The sequence below is a fragment of the Electrophorus electricus genome, chromosome 7 (assembly GCF_013358815.1).
Source record: "Electrophorus electricus isolate fEleEle1 chromosome 7, fEleEle1.pri, whole genome shotgun sequence".
Taxonomy (NCBI): Eukaryota; Metazoa; Chordata; class Actinopteri; order Gymnotiformes; family Gymnotidae; genus Electrophorus; species Electrophorus electricus.
This window is the reverse complement of record NC_049541.1, coordinates 18,306,585-18,324,034: the sequence shown is the minus strand read 5'-3', so window position 1 is coordinate 18,324,034 and position 17,450 is coordinate 18,306,585. Positions and strand designations below refer to the sequence as shown.

At 40.5% G+C, this 17,450-nt stretch overlaps 1 protein-coding gene across 1 annotated transcript; it reads left to right on the top strand.

Moving 5' to 3' along the window:
* Nucleotides 1-4,416: 4,416 nt before the first annotated feature.
* LOC118241745 (stabilin-2-like) lies at nucleotides 4,417-10,620 on the top strand. Its single transcript, XM_035528551.1, has 11 exons — nucleotides 4,417-4,453; nucleotides 6,819-6,943; nucleotides 7,058-7,199; nucleotides 8,224-8,357; nucleotides 8,452-8,617; nucleotides 9,012-9,118; nucleotides 9,414-9,533; nucleotides 9,625-9,774; nucleotides 9,936-10,184; nucleotides 10,345-10,452; nucleotides 10,561-10,620. Exons 1-11 carry the CDS (start codon nucleotides 4,417-4,419, stop codon nucleotides 10,618-10,620), a joined length of 1,398 nt encoding a protein of 465 aa, XP_035384444.1.
* Nucleotides 10,621-17,450: the final 6,830 nt, after the last annotated feature.

Below are 17,450 nucleotides of genomic sequence, written 5' to 3'. Positions count from 1 at the left end.
TAATGGTTAAAAGTGGTTAGTTGATATGGGACTGAGTGAAAGGCTATATGAATGTGTCTGGTTACATCACATTTGTGAATGTTTTGTGAAAACACCCTGTCTCTTTCCAACTGTCTCTTTGCAACCAAGACAATTCAAGGTATTTACAATGCACAAACTGGCATTTTGAGTCTAATGTGAATTGGTGGGGAATTTCTGAGTTTAGTTTTGGTGATAGTATAAAAACATAAGAACTGTACCGTGTTGCTGTTAAAACCTGCACTGATTATATGTTAATATGACTGCAAGTACAATTTGGTAGCCCTGTTTACTGTGATGTTCTATATAGTATGGCATTAAACTTCATTGACTGTTACATTGTATCATATACATTCACACCAGTCTTACTGGAGGGCTTAAGGAATTTTTTTGTGAACAAGTATCTGAAGTCTCTTGTAGGTTGCATGCACTCAAACATTGCAGGCAACATCATACTATAATTGCATGTTTGATATAATTGCATGTATTGATGTGAACTACTTTTATTGACTTCTGCCCATTTAGGTTTAAATACAAATCCTGTGAAATGCAAAGTAGGTAATTGTGCACTGTAGAGCCTCCCAATGTCATAACTGGTACAATCTTTGCGGGCACCATCAGACTATCATTACATGTGTGTCTGTAGAATTGTGTGTTGATGTGACAAACCTTTCCTCACTTCTGTCCATTTAGGTATTGAAACACAAGGCCTGTGATTAAAGTCAAAGTAAGTAATTGTGTACTGTAGAGACTCTGGATGTCATAAGTGACACAATCTTTGCAGGCAATATCAGACTATGATTACATGTGTGTCTGTAAATTTCTGTGTTGAAATGACATGCTGTTCCTGACTTCTCCCCATTTAGGTATGAAAACATAAAGCTTATGATTCTAAACAAAATGGGTAATTCTGCAATGTAGAGCCTCAAACTTTGCAATTTTCCTCAGAATAGTAGTGTGAATATATATTTCCATTCTGGTCAAAATCATACAACCTATGATAGCATTTCAGTGATATGACTCAGAAAAGTTACAATGGTATGCCCTTGATCAATGTATTGCAGCCATATACAGTCAAAAAGTCAACATTTTTGATAATTATTTAGTTTCAGACTCTAAAGATTATTTCTAGACCTGATTTAATGTTATTGAAAGAAAATCGTAGGACAAATGTGTCAAAACCAAAAAAAGTTTGAAAAGCACTTGCAATTGCAAAGTTGTTTGGACTCCTGCAAAGATTCATTTGAGTCCAAGTTTGTGTTGCCAAATTTAACTATGTAGGAGATATACTAGATTTTTTAGTGTAGTGCCCTCAAGTGGCCATTTCCCTTGAAACCTGACTATGTCTTAGAGAATGCATACATGACAATACTATTCAAGTTTGATGTGTATTGACCAATGCTAAGCCTGTGAAATCTGTACCGAATGCTTATTGGCCAATGGCCTCAGCCCTTTTTGGAGCTATAGTATCCCTGTTTTAGGTCCTGCTCCATACATGCATACAGATGTTATGTACAAGTTTCACATTAATTGCACAATTTCAGTAGGTGTGATAGTTTCTTGCCTGTTATAGTGCCCCCTAGTTAAGCAGGTGCACCAAATGGTTGACTTGCCCCATATCCACTTGGGGTACATGTCTGTAAAGTTTGGTGTCATTGTATTGAAGGGTTCATGAGTTGAAACTGATTTGATTGGCATGTAGAAACTACACAGTGTAGAAATCCCCATATTTTTTTATATTTATTAAACTTCAGACTCTTGTGAATGTCTGGATACCAGATTTGTGTAGGTTTGGTGAAAACCCTAGGAGTAGTTACTGCTCCTAAATGTGTGTGATTTTGCATATTATGCAAATTTTCTGAAAAATAAGTGGGTAGAGCTTATGGGTATTTAAGGCTTTTTGTAGACTGGAAGGCTAGTAATTACTGGAAAAAAGAATTCTGTCTGTATGACTGTGTAGGAGTTTTGGACTTGAATGTGTTTTCCCTACTATTCCCTACTATTCCCTACTAGTTTGTCCACCCTTCCACCATGACTCTCTGTCCTCTCTCTCTTTGGATGCAGTTACAAATTCTTTCATTTTTACACTCTCCTCATCAATGAATCTTCTGTGCTCTCTCTCCTCTAGACCAGTTAAGTCCTCCCCACATGCCCCCTCGCTAACAGAAACACTCCGCTGCCACAGGAGAGAACTAAGGACTGCAGAGAGGTGGTGGAAGAAATCTCACCTAGATTCAGACGTCAGCTCATACCAGTCTCTCTTTTCCAAGTTCTCATTGGACATAACATCTGCAAAGTCATCCTACTACAGAGGAAAAGTCGAATAACCAGCATCTGATCCACGCAAGCTCTTCACTATTTTTCTTTTCTCCTTAATCCCCACTCCCCCTCCTTCCTCATCTCTTACTCCTTAGGATTTCATCACCCTCTTTGAGGAGAATGTTGCAACAATCCGCCAGTCCTTTTCCTCTTTTCCCATTCTTCCAATCAGTGTGCATTCCCCAACATCCAACTCTCTGACTTATTTTTCTCCTCTCTCCTTAGATGAAATTCTTCAACTCCTGACTTCCAGCAATCCATCTACATGGCCACTGGATCCAAGTCCTTCCACTCTGTTCCAGACAATCTCAAGAGATCTGCTTCCTTTCATCTCTGTCATTATCAACAACTCTGTATCTTCTGGATATGTGCCAACTGCATTCAAAACAGCCAGGGTGGTACCAATCCTCTGATCTCGATGGCTCCAACGTTGCCAACTACAGACCGGTATCACTTCTCTCAAAAGCCTTTCCTCAATTATCTCTTTTCCTCACCCAGAACCAGCTGCATGATCCCAATCAGTCTGGCTACAAACTGGAGGGACGGTCATATCAGGTTACAAGGAAAGTATCCACATCCAAACGATGTAGCCTCTCCACTGGTGTTCCACAGGTCTCAGTATTAGGTCCTCTTCTCTTCTCTTTGTATACTCGTTCTTTTGGTGATGATCTTCTCCTACCACTGCTATGCTGATGACACTCAATTATTTCTTTATTTTCCACCCTCTGACATACAGGTCTCCAGACGTATCTCAGCATACTTGACTGACATTGCATCATGGATGACAGCCCACCACTTGAAGCTTAACCCCAGTAAAATCAAGCTTCTGTAAATCTCGGTACTCCCAACCCTTACCATGACCTCACTGTTTCCTTTGAGAACTCCCTGGTATCACCATCTAAAGCTGCCTGTAGCCTGGGCATAACTTTGGACAACCAGTTGTCATTCTCAGCTCAATGTTTCTAATCTGACCCGGTTCTTTATAACATATGAAGGATTCGGCCCTTTCTCCTGCAGGAAGCTGCCCAGGTGCTTGTGCAGTCTCTTGTGATCTCAAAGCTAGACTACTGCAACTCACTACTTGCTGGTCTTCCTCTAAGAGCCATCAGACCTCAACAACTTGTCCAGAATGCAGCAGCACGACTGGTCTTCAATCTTCAAAGGTTCACAAGTTATTCTGCTGCTATGCTCCATTCATTGGCTTCCAGTAGCTGCACATATCAGATTTAAAACCTTGATATTTGATTACAAAGCCAGAAATGGAAGAGCCCCTTCATACATGAGGTCAATGGTCAAAGCCTGATCTGTACCTCAAGTACTTCGAACCTCAAGTACGGCTCAGCTTGAAATTCCATGCTTCAAGTCTCATGGAAGACAAGCATCGAGACTATTTTCTGTTCTGGCTCCAAGATGGTGGAATGAACTTCCACTTGCTGTCTGGACAGCAGAGTCCCTTGCAGTCTTCAAACGCAGACTGAAGATCTATCTATTCATGGAATATTTAAATGACAACCGACTCTGCTCCTTTATTGACTGACTAAATTAATACTTATTGTAGGGTATTGTTTATTATACTGATCTTGTTTAACAATGTCTAGTACTTATTGTTTATAACAATTATCATTGTTTAAGATTGACCTTATGTATTTTGTACTTCTAGGCATCAGCAGTGATCCCTGTATTTCTACAGTATTCTAGATCATTAGTATCTTGGACTCTAACCTACTGTACAGGCTAGGGTATATTCTATGAGTAAATGACAAAGCACTTTTGTTAATTGCTCTGGATAAGAGCATCTGCTAAATGCCGTAAATGTAAATGTAAATGTAAATGAGTGTGCTGTAGCGTCATCTGTGCCTGAGTAGCAGGAGAGACTATTACTTACTGACCAAGTTTTATGTCTGTAGGACTTATGGTTTGGTCTGCACAATTTGTTTTAAATAATAATAATAATAATAATAATAAGCACTATAAGTGCTTGGATCCTAATAAAAATAGTCGCCTTGTAGGTGTCAGTTTTTACATGCAAATGCGCATGCACATATAAAGGGAGGGGTAAAGGACAAAAAGAGGGAGCGGATGACTTCGGGCGACCAGCTCGCCTTCAAGCCGCCAGGTATGGCTGATAGGCAGAGACCTTGCATTGGGTGCCTGAAGACAGAAAGGCTCCAGTAACTAACATTTTTATTATTAAGGGGAAAAAATCCAAACCTGCATGGCCCTTTGTGCAAAAGTGATTGCACCTCCCGCCCCGCCTTGCCCTGCCCTGCCCCGCCCTGTGATAAAAAGAAATTCAGGAACAAATCAGATCTATGAGTCTGGAAAAGGTTATAAAGCCATTTCTAAGGCTTTGGGAATCCAGCGAACCACAGTGAAAGCCGTGGTCCACAAATGGCGAAAACATGGAATAGTGGTGAACCTTCCCAGGAATGGCCAACAAAAATTACCCCAAGAGCGCAGCGATGACTCATCCCAGAGGTCACAAAAGACCCCACAACAACATCCAAAGAACTGCAGTCCTCACTTGCCTCAGTTAAGGTCAGTGTTCATGACTCCACCATAATAAAGACTGGGCAAAAATGGACTGCATGGCAGAGTTCCAAGACAAAAACCAATGCTGAGCAAAAAGAATATAACGGCTCATCTCAATTTTACCAGAAAACTTGATGATCCCCAAGACTTTTGGGAAAATACTCTGTGGACTGATGGGACAAAAGTTGAACTTTTTGGAAGGTGTATGAACATCATACCACCAGTAAAATATGGTGGTGGTAGTGTGATGGTCTGGTGGTAGTTTTGCTGCTTCAGGACCTGGAATGTAACCATGTAACCATGTAACCATGAATTCTGCTGTTTACCAAAAAATCCTGAAGGAGAATGTCCAGCCATCTGTTCATGACCTCAAGCTGAAGCACACTTGAGTTCTGCAGCAGGACAAAGATCCAAAACACACCAGCAAGTCCATCTCTGAATGGCTTAAGAAAAACTGAATGAAGACTTTGGAGTGGCCTAGTCAAAGTCCTGACCTGAATCCGATTGAGATGCTGTGGCATGACCTTAAAAAGGCGGTTCTTGCTCGAAAACCCTCCAATGTGGCTGAATTACAACAATTCTGCAAAGATGAGTGGGCCAAAATTCCTCCACAGTGCAGTAAAATACTCAATGCTAGTTATCGCAAACGCTTGATTGCAGTTGTTGCTGCTAATGCTGGACCAACCAGTTATTAGGTTTAGGGGGCAATTACTTTTTCACACAGGGCCATATAGGTTTGGATTTTTTTTCCCCCCTTAATAATAAAAACCTTCATTTAAAAAACTGCATTTTGTGTTTACTTGTGTTATCTTTGTCTAATATTTAAATTTGATTGATCTGAAAGATGTGTGACAAACATGCAAAAAAATATCAGGAAGGGACACACTTTTTTTCACACCACTGTGCATACTTATTTTCTTGCCTGACAGGTGTACATGTCTGGAGGGGTTCCTTGGCAATGGAAAAATCTGCTTTGGCAATATAATGCAGTGACTGCAGGATCTGAACTCAGAACCTGGTGGCCGGTGGGTGGGTCAGCTGTCCAGCGCCATCAGTCTGTTTGGTGAGTGACATGTCACCTGCTCAATGCGATTGATCTGCGTGGTGAATGACACAGGCTGTCCAATGCCAGCATGGCTTTTAGTGAAATTTGGTTGGTTGGTCGTATAATTTACAGAAGGTCTAAGGTCAAGAAAGAGCTGTGCTTGGCGTAGAGCTCAGAGATTCACACACGTTCTGCTGTGCCTTGTTGGTATTTCAGAAGCAGTCATGTCCTGGCCTCTGACGTCACGTGGACCGTTCACTGTTTTTTTACCAAGCAACAAAGCTTTCAAATCGACATCTGTGAGTTCAGTCATACAGACCATCAATCATAAAATTATATATACACTACTGTTTAAAACTTTGGATATAATCCACTTTTTGTGGATATGTACATAAAATTATTATAATGTGATACTAGAATTTAAAAATTCATGAATTTTCAAATAACTTTTAGGAAACACATAAATACACAAATAGTTTTGTCCAGAATTATGTAGAATTGTGCAGATGACTCCAAAATGCTTCATAGACATGTATGGAAATAATTAATAATAAAATTAATATCCAGAATACTTCACAAAGGGTTGGAAAGCAGTGATCAAATCTTGAGGCAGATTATTTCAGGAGAAATTGCATTAAATTCAATTTAATGAATTATTCAATAGTTAATGACCTTTAGTTCACTAAAATACTAAATGATAGTTTAGAATGACATATCTACATACATTATTTAGACCTACATTGCATAAAGTTGCATAAATATGGGAACCCAAACTTTTGAAGTAGTAGTGTAAATGATAAAAAAGTGCAAAACACATCCATGCTACACACACACACACACACACACACACACACCCATGTGCATCGTACTGTTCTGCTGCTGCAAGTGAAAACTCTGCTGGCAGATGAGGCGAACGCCCGATACCTCGTCAAGTTGCACATGGTTGCCGTGGAAATGAACTCTGACACTCTGAAGAATGGAATACTCTATTACACGCTGACAGGGAAAACTGCTGAATCAGTAACTGAGGTAGAGGAGTGTGTGTGTGTGTGTGTGTGTGTGTGAGTGTGTGTGTGTGTGTGTGTGTGTGTGTGTGTGAGTGTGTGTGTGTGTGTGTGTGTGTGTGTGTTTGTAAAACCCCAGAATAAGAAGAAGTGTGATTGTAAGCCTAACTACATTGGTGATGGTCTGGAGTGTGAGCTGAAGGTGCTTCCAGTGAATCGCTGCATGCAGGATAACGGCCAGTGTCACTCTGACGCTCAGTGCACTGACCTTCACTACCAGGGTGAGCATTTCAGCCTGTCTCTGTGTAACTGGAATGTCCTAATATACAGTAGATTTGGTAAGTGATTAGACAGTAGCACTGTACACCTTTTCTGTAATCCTGTTCTACACGTAGTCCATTTCATGGTCACAGGAGTAGTAGGATGTGCAAAGAAGCCCAGGTGTCTGGTTTCTTTTTCTAGCTTCTCGTGGGAGATCCCCAGGCTTCCCCAGGCCAGCTTGGAGATGTAGTCCCTCCAGAATGTTCTTGGTCTACCCATAGTTCTCCTCCCTGTTGGCCATGTCTGGTATACCTACAGCAGGAGGTGACCACATGGCATCCTTATCAGATGCTTGAACCACTTCAACTGGCTGCTCTTAACAGCAGCTCTGTAAATTGAGAACTTGAATTTATAGAAAGTACAAGAAGCTCTCTTCAAATCATTTGGGAAGGTGTTTCCAAGCAGACCCTCACTATATGTTTGGGGCTACCAGGTCTGACCGAGAATGTTCCCTGCCATCTGATCCAACTCAGCACCAGATTGTGATCTATTGACAGCTGCGCACCTCTCTCCACATGAGTGTTCAAAACATGGCCTCAGGTCAGATGACACAACCACAAAGTTAATCACTGACCTTTGGCCCAAGGTGCTCTGATAATATGTACACTTATGAGCAGCCTTGTGTTCAGACTTTGTCTTTGTTGTACACCAATCATGGATAGTACAGAAGTCAAATAACATCCCACCTCTTGCTTCAGATTGGGCAGAACATTCCTCCCAGTCACTCCTCTCCAGGTTTCCCAGTCATTGTCCACCATATTTGTTTTGTAATAAAATACTGTCTGTATTACTGTTTGTTCAGAATATCAACTTTCTTTGGTCTGTACTAGGGAAACCCTGCAAGAATAAAAGTTCTCACATTGTTTCTCTATTTGAGTGAAATATAAGTAACTGTATGGATAATTGTTTATTTCTTGGCCATCAGGGTGAAACTGTAGGGTTGAGGCTAAATGTGTAATCTACACTTTAACTGCTTTACCTCAGATAAGACCGTTGGGGTCTTCCACTACCGTTCTCCACTGGGAGTGTACAAACTCAACTACACACAGGCCCAGGAGGCCTGCAAGCAGGAGGGAGGCACTATTGCTACATACACACAACTGTCCTATGCTCAGCAGGTGGGTGTAGATGCAAGTAGGCACACTGAGCATCTGAGCAAGAGATAGAGATGGCTGTGCGGTATGTTTGACGTCCTATCTGTGGGCCACGCAGGCTGGGTACAGTCTGTGTTCTGCCGGGTGGCTCGAGCAGGAGCGCGTGGCCTATCCCATGAGCTATTCCCACCTCAAATGTGGCTTTGGTCACGTGGGCATCGTGGACTACGGCAAACAAACTGACCTGAGCAGGACCTGGGACACGTTCTGCTACCGGCCAAAGGGTAAGACCATGCAGCTTATGACGGTGTATGACAAACATAAAACATGTTAAACATGTTAAACCCCATAGTTCAACTATGACTCCAAACTCAAACCATAACCTCAGCCTCAAACCATAATCCCAATATTTAACTATAACACCAACCTTAAACCTTAATTCCAACTTCAAGCCAAACTATACTGAGCCTCAAGTTTGCATTTAATACAAGAATCCATGCTGTTAAATATAGATGGGTGCGTGCGTGCGTGTGTGTGTGTGTGTGAGTGTGTGTGTGTGCGTGCGTGCGTGCGTGCGTGCGTTTGTGTGTGTGTGCGTGCGTGTGTGTGTGTGTGTGTGTGTGTGTGTGTGTGTACACGCGCATGTTTATTTATTTGTTAATATTATTGTTTTACCAGATGTGAAATGTGAGTGTAAGATGGGCTACATTGGTGATGGATACACTTGCACTGGAAACCTGCTACAGGTTCTCTCCTCCAAGCCCAACTTTTCCAACTTTCTGTCAGTGAGTATAACAGCTTACAAGCTGCATGAAAAACATGTTCTGCACTTTCCAAACAGAATCCCTGGAGTATTAAAGAAAACACTCCTGAGTAAACTGCATTACAGCCAGTTTGTTGTTACCAGAACATATTAGTTCTGCTTTTATCAGAGTAGTTCTTAAGGACTAGCATTCTATGCTGTGTACATTGATGCACTGATATCAGATGCACTCATATCAGACTCTTGCCACCAGATTTGGCTCTGATGTTCCCCAGTAACTGACACTGACTGGTCTCATAAATTGTTCCCATCCCCAGCAAATCTTGAATTGCTCCAGAACTTCAGCATCAGGTCAAGAGTTTGTGAGGCGTCTCAGCAACATAACCACCCAGTCCACCCTGTTTGTGCCTGATAATGACGGTCTCTATGAGAACGAGGTAGCTTGGTCCTCTCCATACCACACAGATGTCTGCATTCTTCATGAGTCAAGATTAAAGGTGTTTCACACTCCCCCTCTCGCTGGAATAGACACTGTCCTACAGGGATTTAGAGCACCACCTGCTGGATGGGAGAGCTCTGGTGCTGCAAGCTCTCATTAACGTCAGCCATGTTCGAACACATCTGGGACATACACTCAGTGTGAAAGGGGTTCCTAGCCTGCAGAGCCCCCAGACACTGGTAAACATTTACCTCATTTAAGCTGCATTATAGTTAGTGGATGTTCTAAACAATTACATTTACTTCAAGTCTAAATCAGGCATGCACAATGTCTCCTGAAAACTGTGTTAGTGGATGCAAATAATTACCAACAAAGTTTAACAGATCCTTTCTGCCTCCAGGCTTCATTTGGATATGTCAATGACCATTACATTATCGAATCCGACATTTTTGCATCCAATGGGATCATCCATGTGCTGCATGGACCACTGAAAGCTCCACCCCCTCCGGCCCCTTCCCTCCACCCCGCCCACAAGGCAGGGATGGGCATCGGTGTTCTGTTACTCATCATCCTTATCATGGCTGGAGCATTTGTGGCCTACCATTTCTACACCCAGCAATCCAAGCCTTTCCAGTTCCACTACTTCAAGGTTAGTGTGGACATGGTGTGTCACAAGATAGCAACATGTTTTTAATATGCAAACAGAAAAATTAATCCAAACATGTGAAGAAAGATTTAATAAAAGGAAAATGAATTAGACTGTTATAGTGTGTATATGCAGTATGCAAATATGTGTGTTTGGCTTTCAGGAAGATGAGAATGAAGACAGCAGCCCTTCTGGATCAGCCCCGTACATCTCCAACCCCACGTATGAGTCCACACCTGCCCCCACTGACCCCCACCTCCCAGCAGATGAGGTAAGTAAAAGAATTAGTTACAGATTACAGTTATGCATAATTACAGTTACAGACTGAAACAGAACAAAACTTTGTGCTGCCCGGTTCTAACACTGGACTGTGTTCCAGAAGGATGATGAGCAGCAGGTGGTTGCCAGTGGCCCTTATGATCTTCTGCAGGATAGCTGAAGAGATGTGGGATCTCACTCAGACACTCTCCGTACAGCTCAGAGCCTGAACTGCTGTAGAGCAGCTGGACACTCAAGTGCTGCAGTACCTTAGCAGACCATAAGAGGGCCGAAGAAAAAAAGAACAAAGATTGAACGGCAGTTTCATAAAGCTGAACTGAAATGAACTGGACATTGACGACCCAGTAAAATGGGAAGTACTTTTGTGATTATGTGTGTAAAACTGTTTACGTCTCTGTGTGCATGTGTTGTGTGGTTGAATGTTTACATGTTTGTTGGCCTTGATTATTCCTTTGGTATAACAAGTTTATGTTCATGTTACCACTACATGCACAAATAAACAAACAAAAGCATTTGTATCAGTTGTGATTCATAAACTCTAAGGTATATTTCACTGAACACAAATTTCTAATCAGCTGGATAACTTGAGACAAAAGTCGAGGCTATAAAGTGCCCCTAGCCCTTCTGCCACTGTCTTCTCATAGGTGTAGCCTGGTCCAGAATCCAACACTGCACACAGTCTGTGATTTGGGAACAAGCCAGAATGGTGCAAGTTTCAGATACTCTGGACTGGGTTATAACAGGGTTATAACTACAAGTCTTATCTAGTAGAAAAAAGTGTGTATTTAGTCTTTGATGCATTTTGAAAGAGTTGTATTCAAAATCCTTTCAGAATACAATAATACTCTCTGTGCCAGTATCACTTGTTCTCTTTCTCTTGGTTTACTTTAAAAAACTGACCATTGAAGAATAGAGCATTTCTTATGTGTTTTTAGTGAGGGCGAATTTTTCTCTCTTTTTTCTGTCAGTAGAATAAAATATCTGTTTCACCGCCGTGATTATAAAATTTATAATCCTCTTCTCCCATCTTGTGGCTGAATTATGTATTACAGTTATACGGCAAAATGATTTTGTCGCAACTTATCATTTATCTATGTAAAGGTTTTTAAGACTTTTAAATTGAATTGTAATAAAACATATATTCTAAAGTCTTTATTAAATTATCTACTGTTTTTCTATTTTGCAGTCATAATTTCATTATTATATGCTTCCTTTCAAATAACTGAAAACCAAGCGTCATCTTTCTCACTTTAGGCTATTAAAATATAAGTCTTTGGATGTTTTTCTATTCAATTTAGTTTATGTCGAGTGATAAACTAGTGCTTTGAGTGATAAACTAGTGTCTTTCTAAATCCGTATCCTTACCCAAACTAGCTGTATATTTGTCTGTCAGATACAGTATTAATCAGTGTTTAGATCAGCTCTGTGCAGGTGGCATTAAAGCTGAATCTACACTGAGTGCTTCCTCTCTCTGAAATCAGTCTCCTGTATGCTGGTGACTTTCTCACCACACTCTCCTCAGTCAGACGCTTCTAGAGACGGGAGGTGGAGTTCTGTTCATCCGCGCTGACGTTCTTTTGATATATATGGAGTAAGTCAAACATGCATCCTCTGATTTGTCACTGGACAATGTTTGATGATTTCCCCTTCTCTGTCTAATAAGGTAACAGTGATTGTGATTGGCAGCTGTGAGGAGCTCTCTCTCTCTCTCTTTCTCTCTCTCTCTCTCTCTCTCTCTCTCTCTCTCTCTCTCTCTCTCTCTCTCTATAGGGGGCTGAGGGGACACAGTTCCTTCAGTCTCTCTGGGGTAGTGGAGGTGAAGCTTGTGTTTCCTGCTGAGTTGAACAGAGTGTGTGCAGGGCAGAGGGAGATGGACAGCTGTCTGACTTTAATTCTTCTGATGTCCACAGTCTCACTCACTACTGCTGGTAAGTACACACTCAATTATACAAACATTCTCAGATCAGTAGGAACTAGTCAGTTAGTCCTGCCTAAGGTAAAGACTAATCATGGAGAGGCAGTGTTTAGCAATTATACTGTTCTTAAAGGAGCCAGTAGACACAGAGTATTAGACGAGCCCTGATACTAGATACTTTTAAGTCTGTACAAAACCCCTTTACTTTTAAGATTTTAACTCAGATTAGTACACAGTACTTTTGAATTTAATTTAAAATGTTTAAATTAATTTTGTACTTAATTTTGTAATTAAGTAAAATTTTAATTTTGTAATTAATGTACTTTTAGATTTTTCATTCTTAATTGATTCTGTCTTTATTTGTTTTTGTCTCAGCTCTTTAAATGTTTAATTTGAAATCTTTTAGCATTTTAATTTCTTTTAGTAGTAGTTAGATTTTAAATTTGTTCTGCTTAAATCTATTATTTATAATTGATTATGATTGATCATTGTTACTGTTTATAATTGTAATATTTTATGTGAAATACTTAGAATTGCCACTGTTTATGAAAATTGCTATAGAAATAAATTTAGATTAACAAATTGCTAAATTAGAAACTATAAATGTGACTCAACTCTGTAATGAATCAGAGTTAGTTGAGACAGTAGTGATGACCAATCTGAACAGGCTGGATAAGCTGGTGTAGAAAGTGGAGTGTGTAGTGGGGTGAAGCCTGGACTCTCCACAGGCTGTGACAGAGAGGAGGAGCAGGAGGAGGAGAAACTGCACTCAGTTCCTGAGCTCCTCCCTCCCTCCCCCACTGCACAGTACACTGGTAGAGCTCAGGAGCTCCTTCAGTCACCTTCATCAGGACAGAGAGCAACACTGAACGTCTTCAACCCTCTTTCAGACCTTCACTCCTTCACATTCTCAGTGCTAATGGGAGATGCCACCATTTCTCCCTGGTTTGTGTACACACAGTAATATCTAATCACACAGACGTCTGCAGGAGTTTTTATCAGTAGGTCATCTGTGTCTCCTCAAGAGCAGTTCTAAGTTACTCATGTTCCAGTACAGTTCAGTACATGTGAATACTCTCTGTTCATTATTAGCTGGTCATTACCTGGTATTTCTGAGCTATTGTGTGTTATATGCTTTTTTTTTTTTTTTTTTACATATGTATTTATTTATTTATGTGTGAATGTGTGTATTCTGTGTTTCTCTGCTATACCTCACATTACTCTGGGAATCAGTAAAGTTCATGTTATCATCTTCTCTTCTTTATGAGAAGTAAAGCAGATGAATTAGAATCCGCTGCCTTTATTGTTCCTTCGTCTAGATGCTGCTCCTGGTATTCCAACCATGATCCTACCACCCTAAATCCTCCTCTCTCTCTCTCTCTCTCTCTCTCTCTCTCTCTCTCTCTCTCTCTCTCTCTCTCTCTCTCTCTCTCTCGCTCCTTTAACAGACAGTGTGAGGCTGGTGAATGGTGGTAGTCGCTGTGCTGGCAGAGTGGAGGTTCTTCATAGAGGACAGTGGGGAACAGTGTGTAGTATTCTCTGGGATATTACAGATGCTGCAGTGGTGTGTAGAGAGCTGGGCTGTGGGGAGGCTGTAGCTGCAGTACGTAATGCTCACTTTGGACCAGGATCAGGACCAGTACTGAAGGGGGTTGCAAACTGTGGGGGATCAGAGTCTACACTGAATGAATGTTTCATTCGTCGTAATAATGCCTACTGTAAGTCTCATGCTAAAGACGCTGGAGTCATCTGTTCAGGTAGGCTGCAGCTGATCTTAATATTCACTCTCCCATCACAACAGGTGGTACACATGCACTTGTATGTCTTTTAAAACTTTTGTCATACCAAATAATTACTCTGAGAAAACAATGAATGTCCAACACGGCAACTATATTGTTTACACATTGGTGTGTCCACTTGTAGTTGTGGAGAAATCCAACTCATGTACTGTGTGTATATATAGAAGGGTTTTATTATTCCTGCATTACATCTACATACATTACATCTACATATTACATCTGTAATGACTTTAATTCACAACCTAATATAGTAAACTAAACGTTTTAGTCACTATGATTCTACTTTCAAATGTCTTTGGCAAATTTTGATGCTATGGATAGATATTAAATTCTTAAACTTTCTTGAATATTAGTTTTAGTCATATCTTGTATGTTGGCAATATATAATTTTTACATAAAGGTTTGTACTGATATTTTATGACATTAAAGAAAAATACACGAGCCATCCATTATTTAGTGCATTACCTTAATATTAATCTGGTTAAGCATTTCTTAGTCATTACAAAAATTTACATTTGTCTCTATTCCCTGTACTAATATTTTAGGAGTCAGACTGGTCAGTGGTCCTCGCTGCTCTGGGAGAGTGGAGGTGCTTCTTGGGAAGACCTGGACCACTGTGTGTGATGCTGACTTTGACCAGCAGGATGCAGAGGTTGTATGTAGAGAGCTGGGATGTGGGCCTCTTGTGGAGGTGCTGGGAGCAGCTGCTTTTGGCAGAGGGGAGGGCCAGGTGTGGACAGAGGAGCTTCAATGTAGAGGCAACGAGTCTGAGATTTACTCCTGTGAAACAACATCTTCACTCAAACACAACTGTTCCCATGATAATGATGTGGGACTAATATGTTCAGGTGATGTCAATATTTATCTCTTTCTTGCTACTTGCATACCTTTAAACTTTTCATTCTTAATTGATAATTTTTATTTTATTTTGTCTCAGCTCTTTAAATGTGGAACGTGTGGCTTGAGTGCCAAAGGGTGTGCAGCAGGACACACAGACTCTCTCAACGTGGACAAACATTTATTTATATAAAACATAAAGACTATAGTGGCACTCCAGTGTAACACAAACAGTGAACATAGACAGACTTAACACTATCCATTTTTAAGATTAACACGAGCTAGACAAACATGATTGCGAATGTTACATTCAGATATTAACTGACAAACAACACGCTACATCAACAATGACAAACAACACTGCACACACTGATGTGGGATTAAATACACAAAGACAAACAAGGTGCAGATGTGTGCAGGCATGGTTGCAAACAAAGATCCTCCCACTGCACGTGGCAGACCAAACCTCGAGACTCGCGAGAGGCGAGCATTCTGTGACAAAATGTTTAATTTGAAATCTTTTAGCATTTTAATTTTCAAGATTTCTTTTAGTAGTAGTTAGATCACCATTTGAAATTTGTTCTGTTTAAATCAATTAATTGTGATTATAATCTCTCTCTCTCTCTCTCTCTGTCTCTATCTCTCTCCCTTCCTCCCTTCCTCTCTCTCTCTCTCTCTCTCTCTCTCTTTCTCTCCCTCACTCCCTCTCTCCCTCTCTCTCTCTCTCTCTCTCTCTCTCTCTCTCTCTCTCTCTCTCTCGCTCTCTCTCTCTCTCACTATCCTTTAACAGACAGTGTGAGGCTGGTGGATGGTAGTAGTCGCTGTGCTGGGAGAGTGGAGGTTCTTCATAGAGGACAGTGGGGAACAGTGTGTGGTGCTTACTGGGATATGAGAGATGCTGCAGTGGTGTGTAGAGAGCTGAGCTGTGGGGACGCTGTAGCTGCAGTGCATGATGCTCACTTTGGACCAGGAGCAGGACCAGTACTGAAGGGGTATGCAAACTGTAAAGGATCAGAGTCTACACTGAATGAATGTTTCATTCGTCGTAATAATGCCTACTGTAAGTCTCATGCTAAAGACGCTGGAGTCATCTGTTCAGGTAAGCTGCAGCTGATCTTAATATTCACTCTCCCATCACAAAAGGTGGTACACATGCACTTGTATGTCTTTTAAAACTTTTGTCATACCAAATAATTACTCTGAGAAAACAATGAATGTCCAACACAGCAACTATATTGTTTACGTTGTTTTATGTAGTCATGATACACACAAATAGAACTTTACTGTTTATGGTTATTTTAAATCTGTAATGTTTAGCAGATCTATTAAATACAAAACTCAGTAAATTGGTGTGTCCACTTGTAGTTGTGAAGAAATCCAACTCATGTACTGTGTGTATATATAGAAGGGTTTTATTATTCCTGCATTACATCTACATACATTACATCTACATATTACATCTGTAATGACTTTAATTCACAACCTAATATAGTAAACTAAATGTTTTAGTCACTATGATTCTACTTTCAAATGTCTTTGGCAAATTTTGATGCTATATATATAGATATTAAATTCTTAAACTTTCTTGAATATTAGTTTTAGTCATATCTTGTATGTTGGCAATATATAATTTTTACATAAAGGTTTGTACTGATATTTTGTGACATTAAAGAAAAATACACGAGCCATCCATTATTTAGTGCATTACCTTAATATTAATTTGGTTAAGCATTTCTTAGTCATTACAAAAATTTACATTTGTCTCTATTCCCTGTACTAATATTTTAGGAGTCAGACTGGTCAGTGGTCCTCACTGCTCTGGGAGAGTGGAGGTGCTTCTTGGGAAGACCTGGACCACAGTGTGTGATGCTGACTTTGACCAGCAGGATGCAGAGGTTGTGTGTAGAGAGCTGGGATGTGGGCCTCTTGTGGAAGTGCTGGGAGCAGCTGCTTTTGGCAGAGGGGAGGGCCAGGTGTGGACAGAGGAGCTTCAATGTAGAGGCAACGAGTCTGAGATTTACTCCTGTGAAACAACATCTCCACTCCAACACAACTGTTCCCATGATAATGATGTGGGACTAATATGTTCAGGTGATGTCAATATTTATCTCTTTCTCGCTACTTGCATACCTTTAAACTTTTCATTCTTAATTGAAAGTTTTTATTTTATTTTGTCTCAGCTCTTTAAATGTGGAACGTGTGGCTTGAGTGCCAAAAGGTGTGGAGCAGGGCACACAGACTCTCTCAACGTGGACAAACATTTATTTACATAAAACATAAAGACGATAGTGGTGCTCCAGTGTAACACAAACAGTGAACATAGACACACTTAACACTAACAATTTTTAAGATTAACACGAGCTAGACAAACATGATTACGAATGTTACATTCAGATATTAACTGACAAACAACACCCTACATCAACAATGACAAACAAC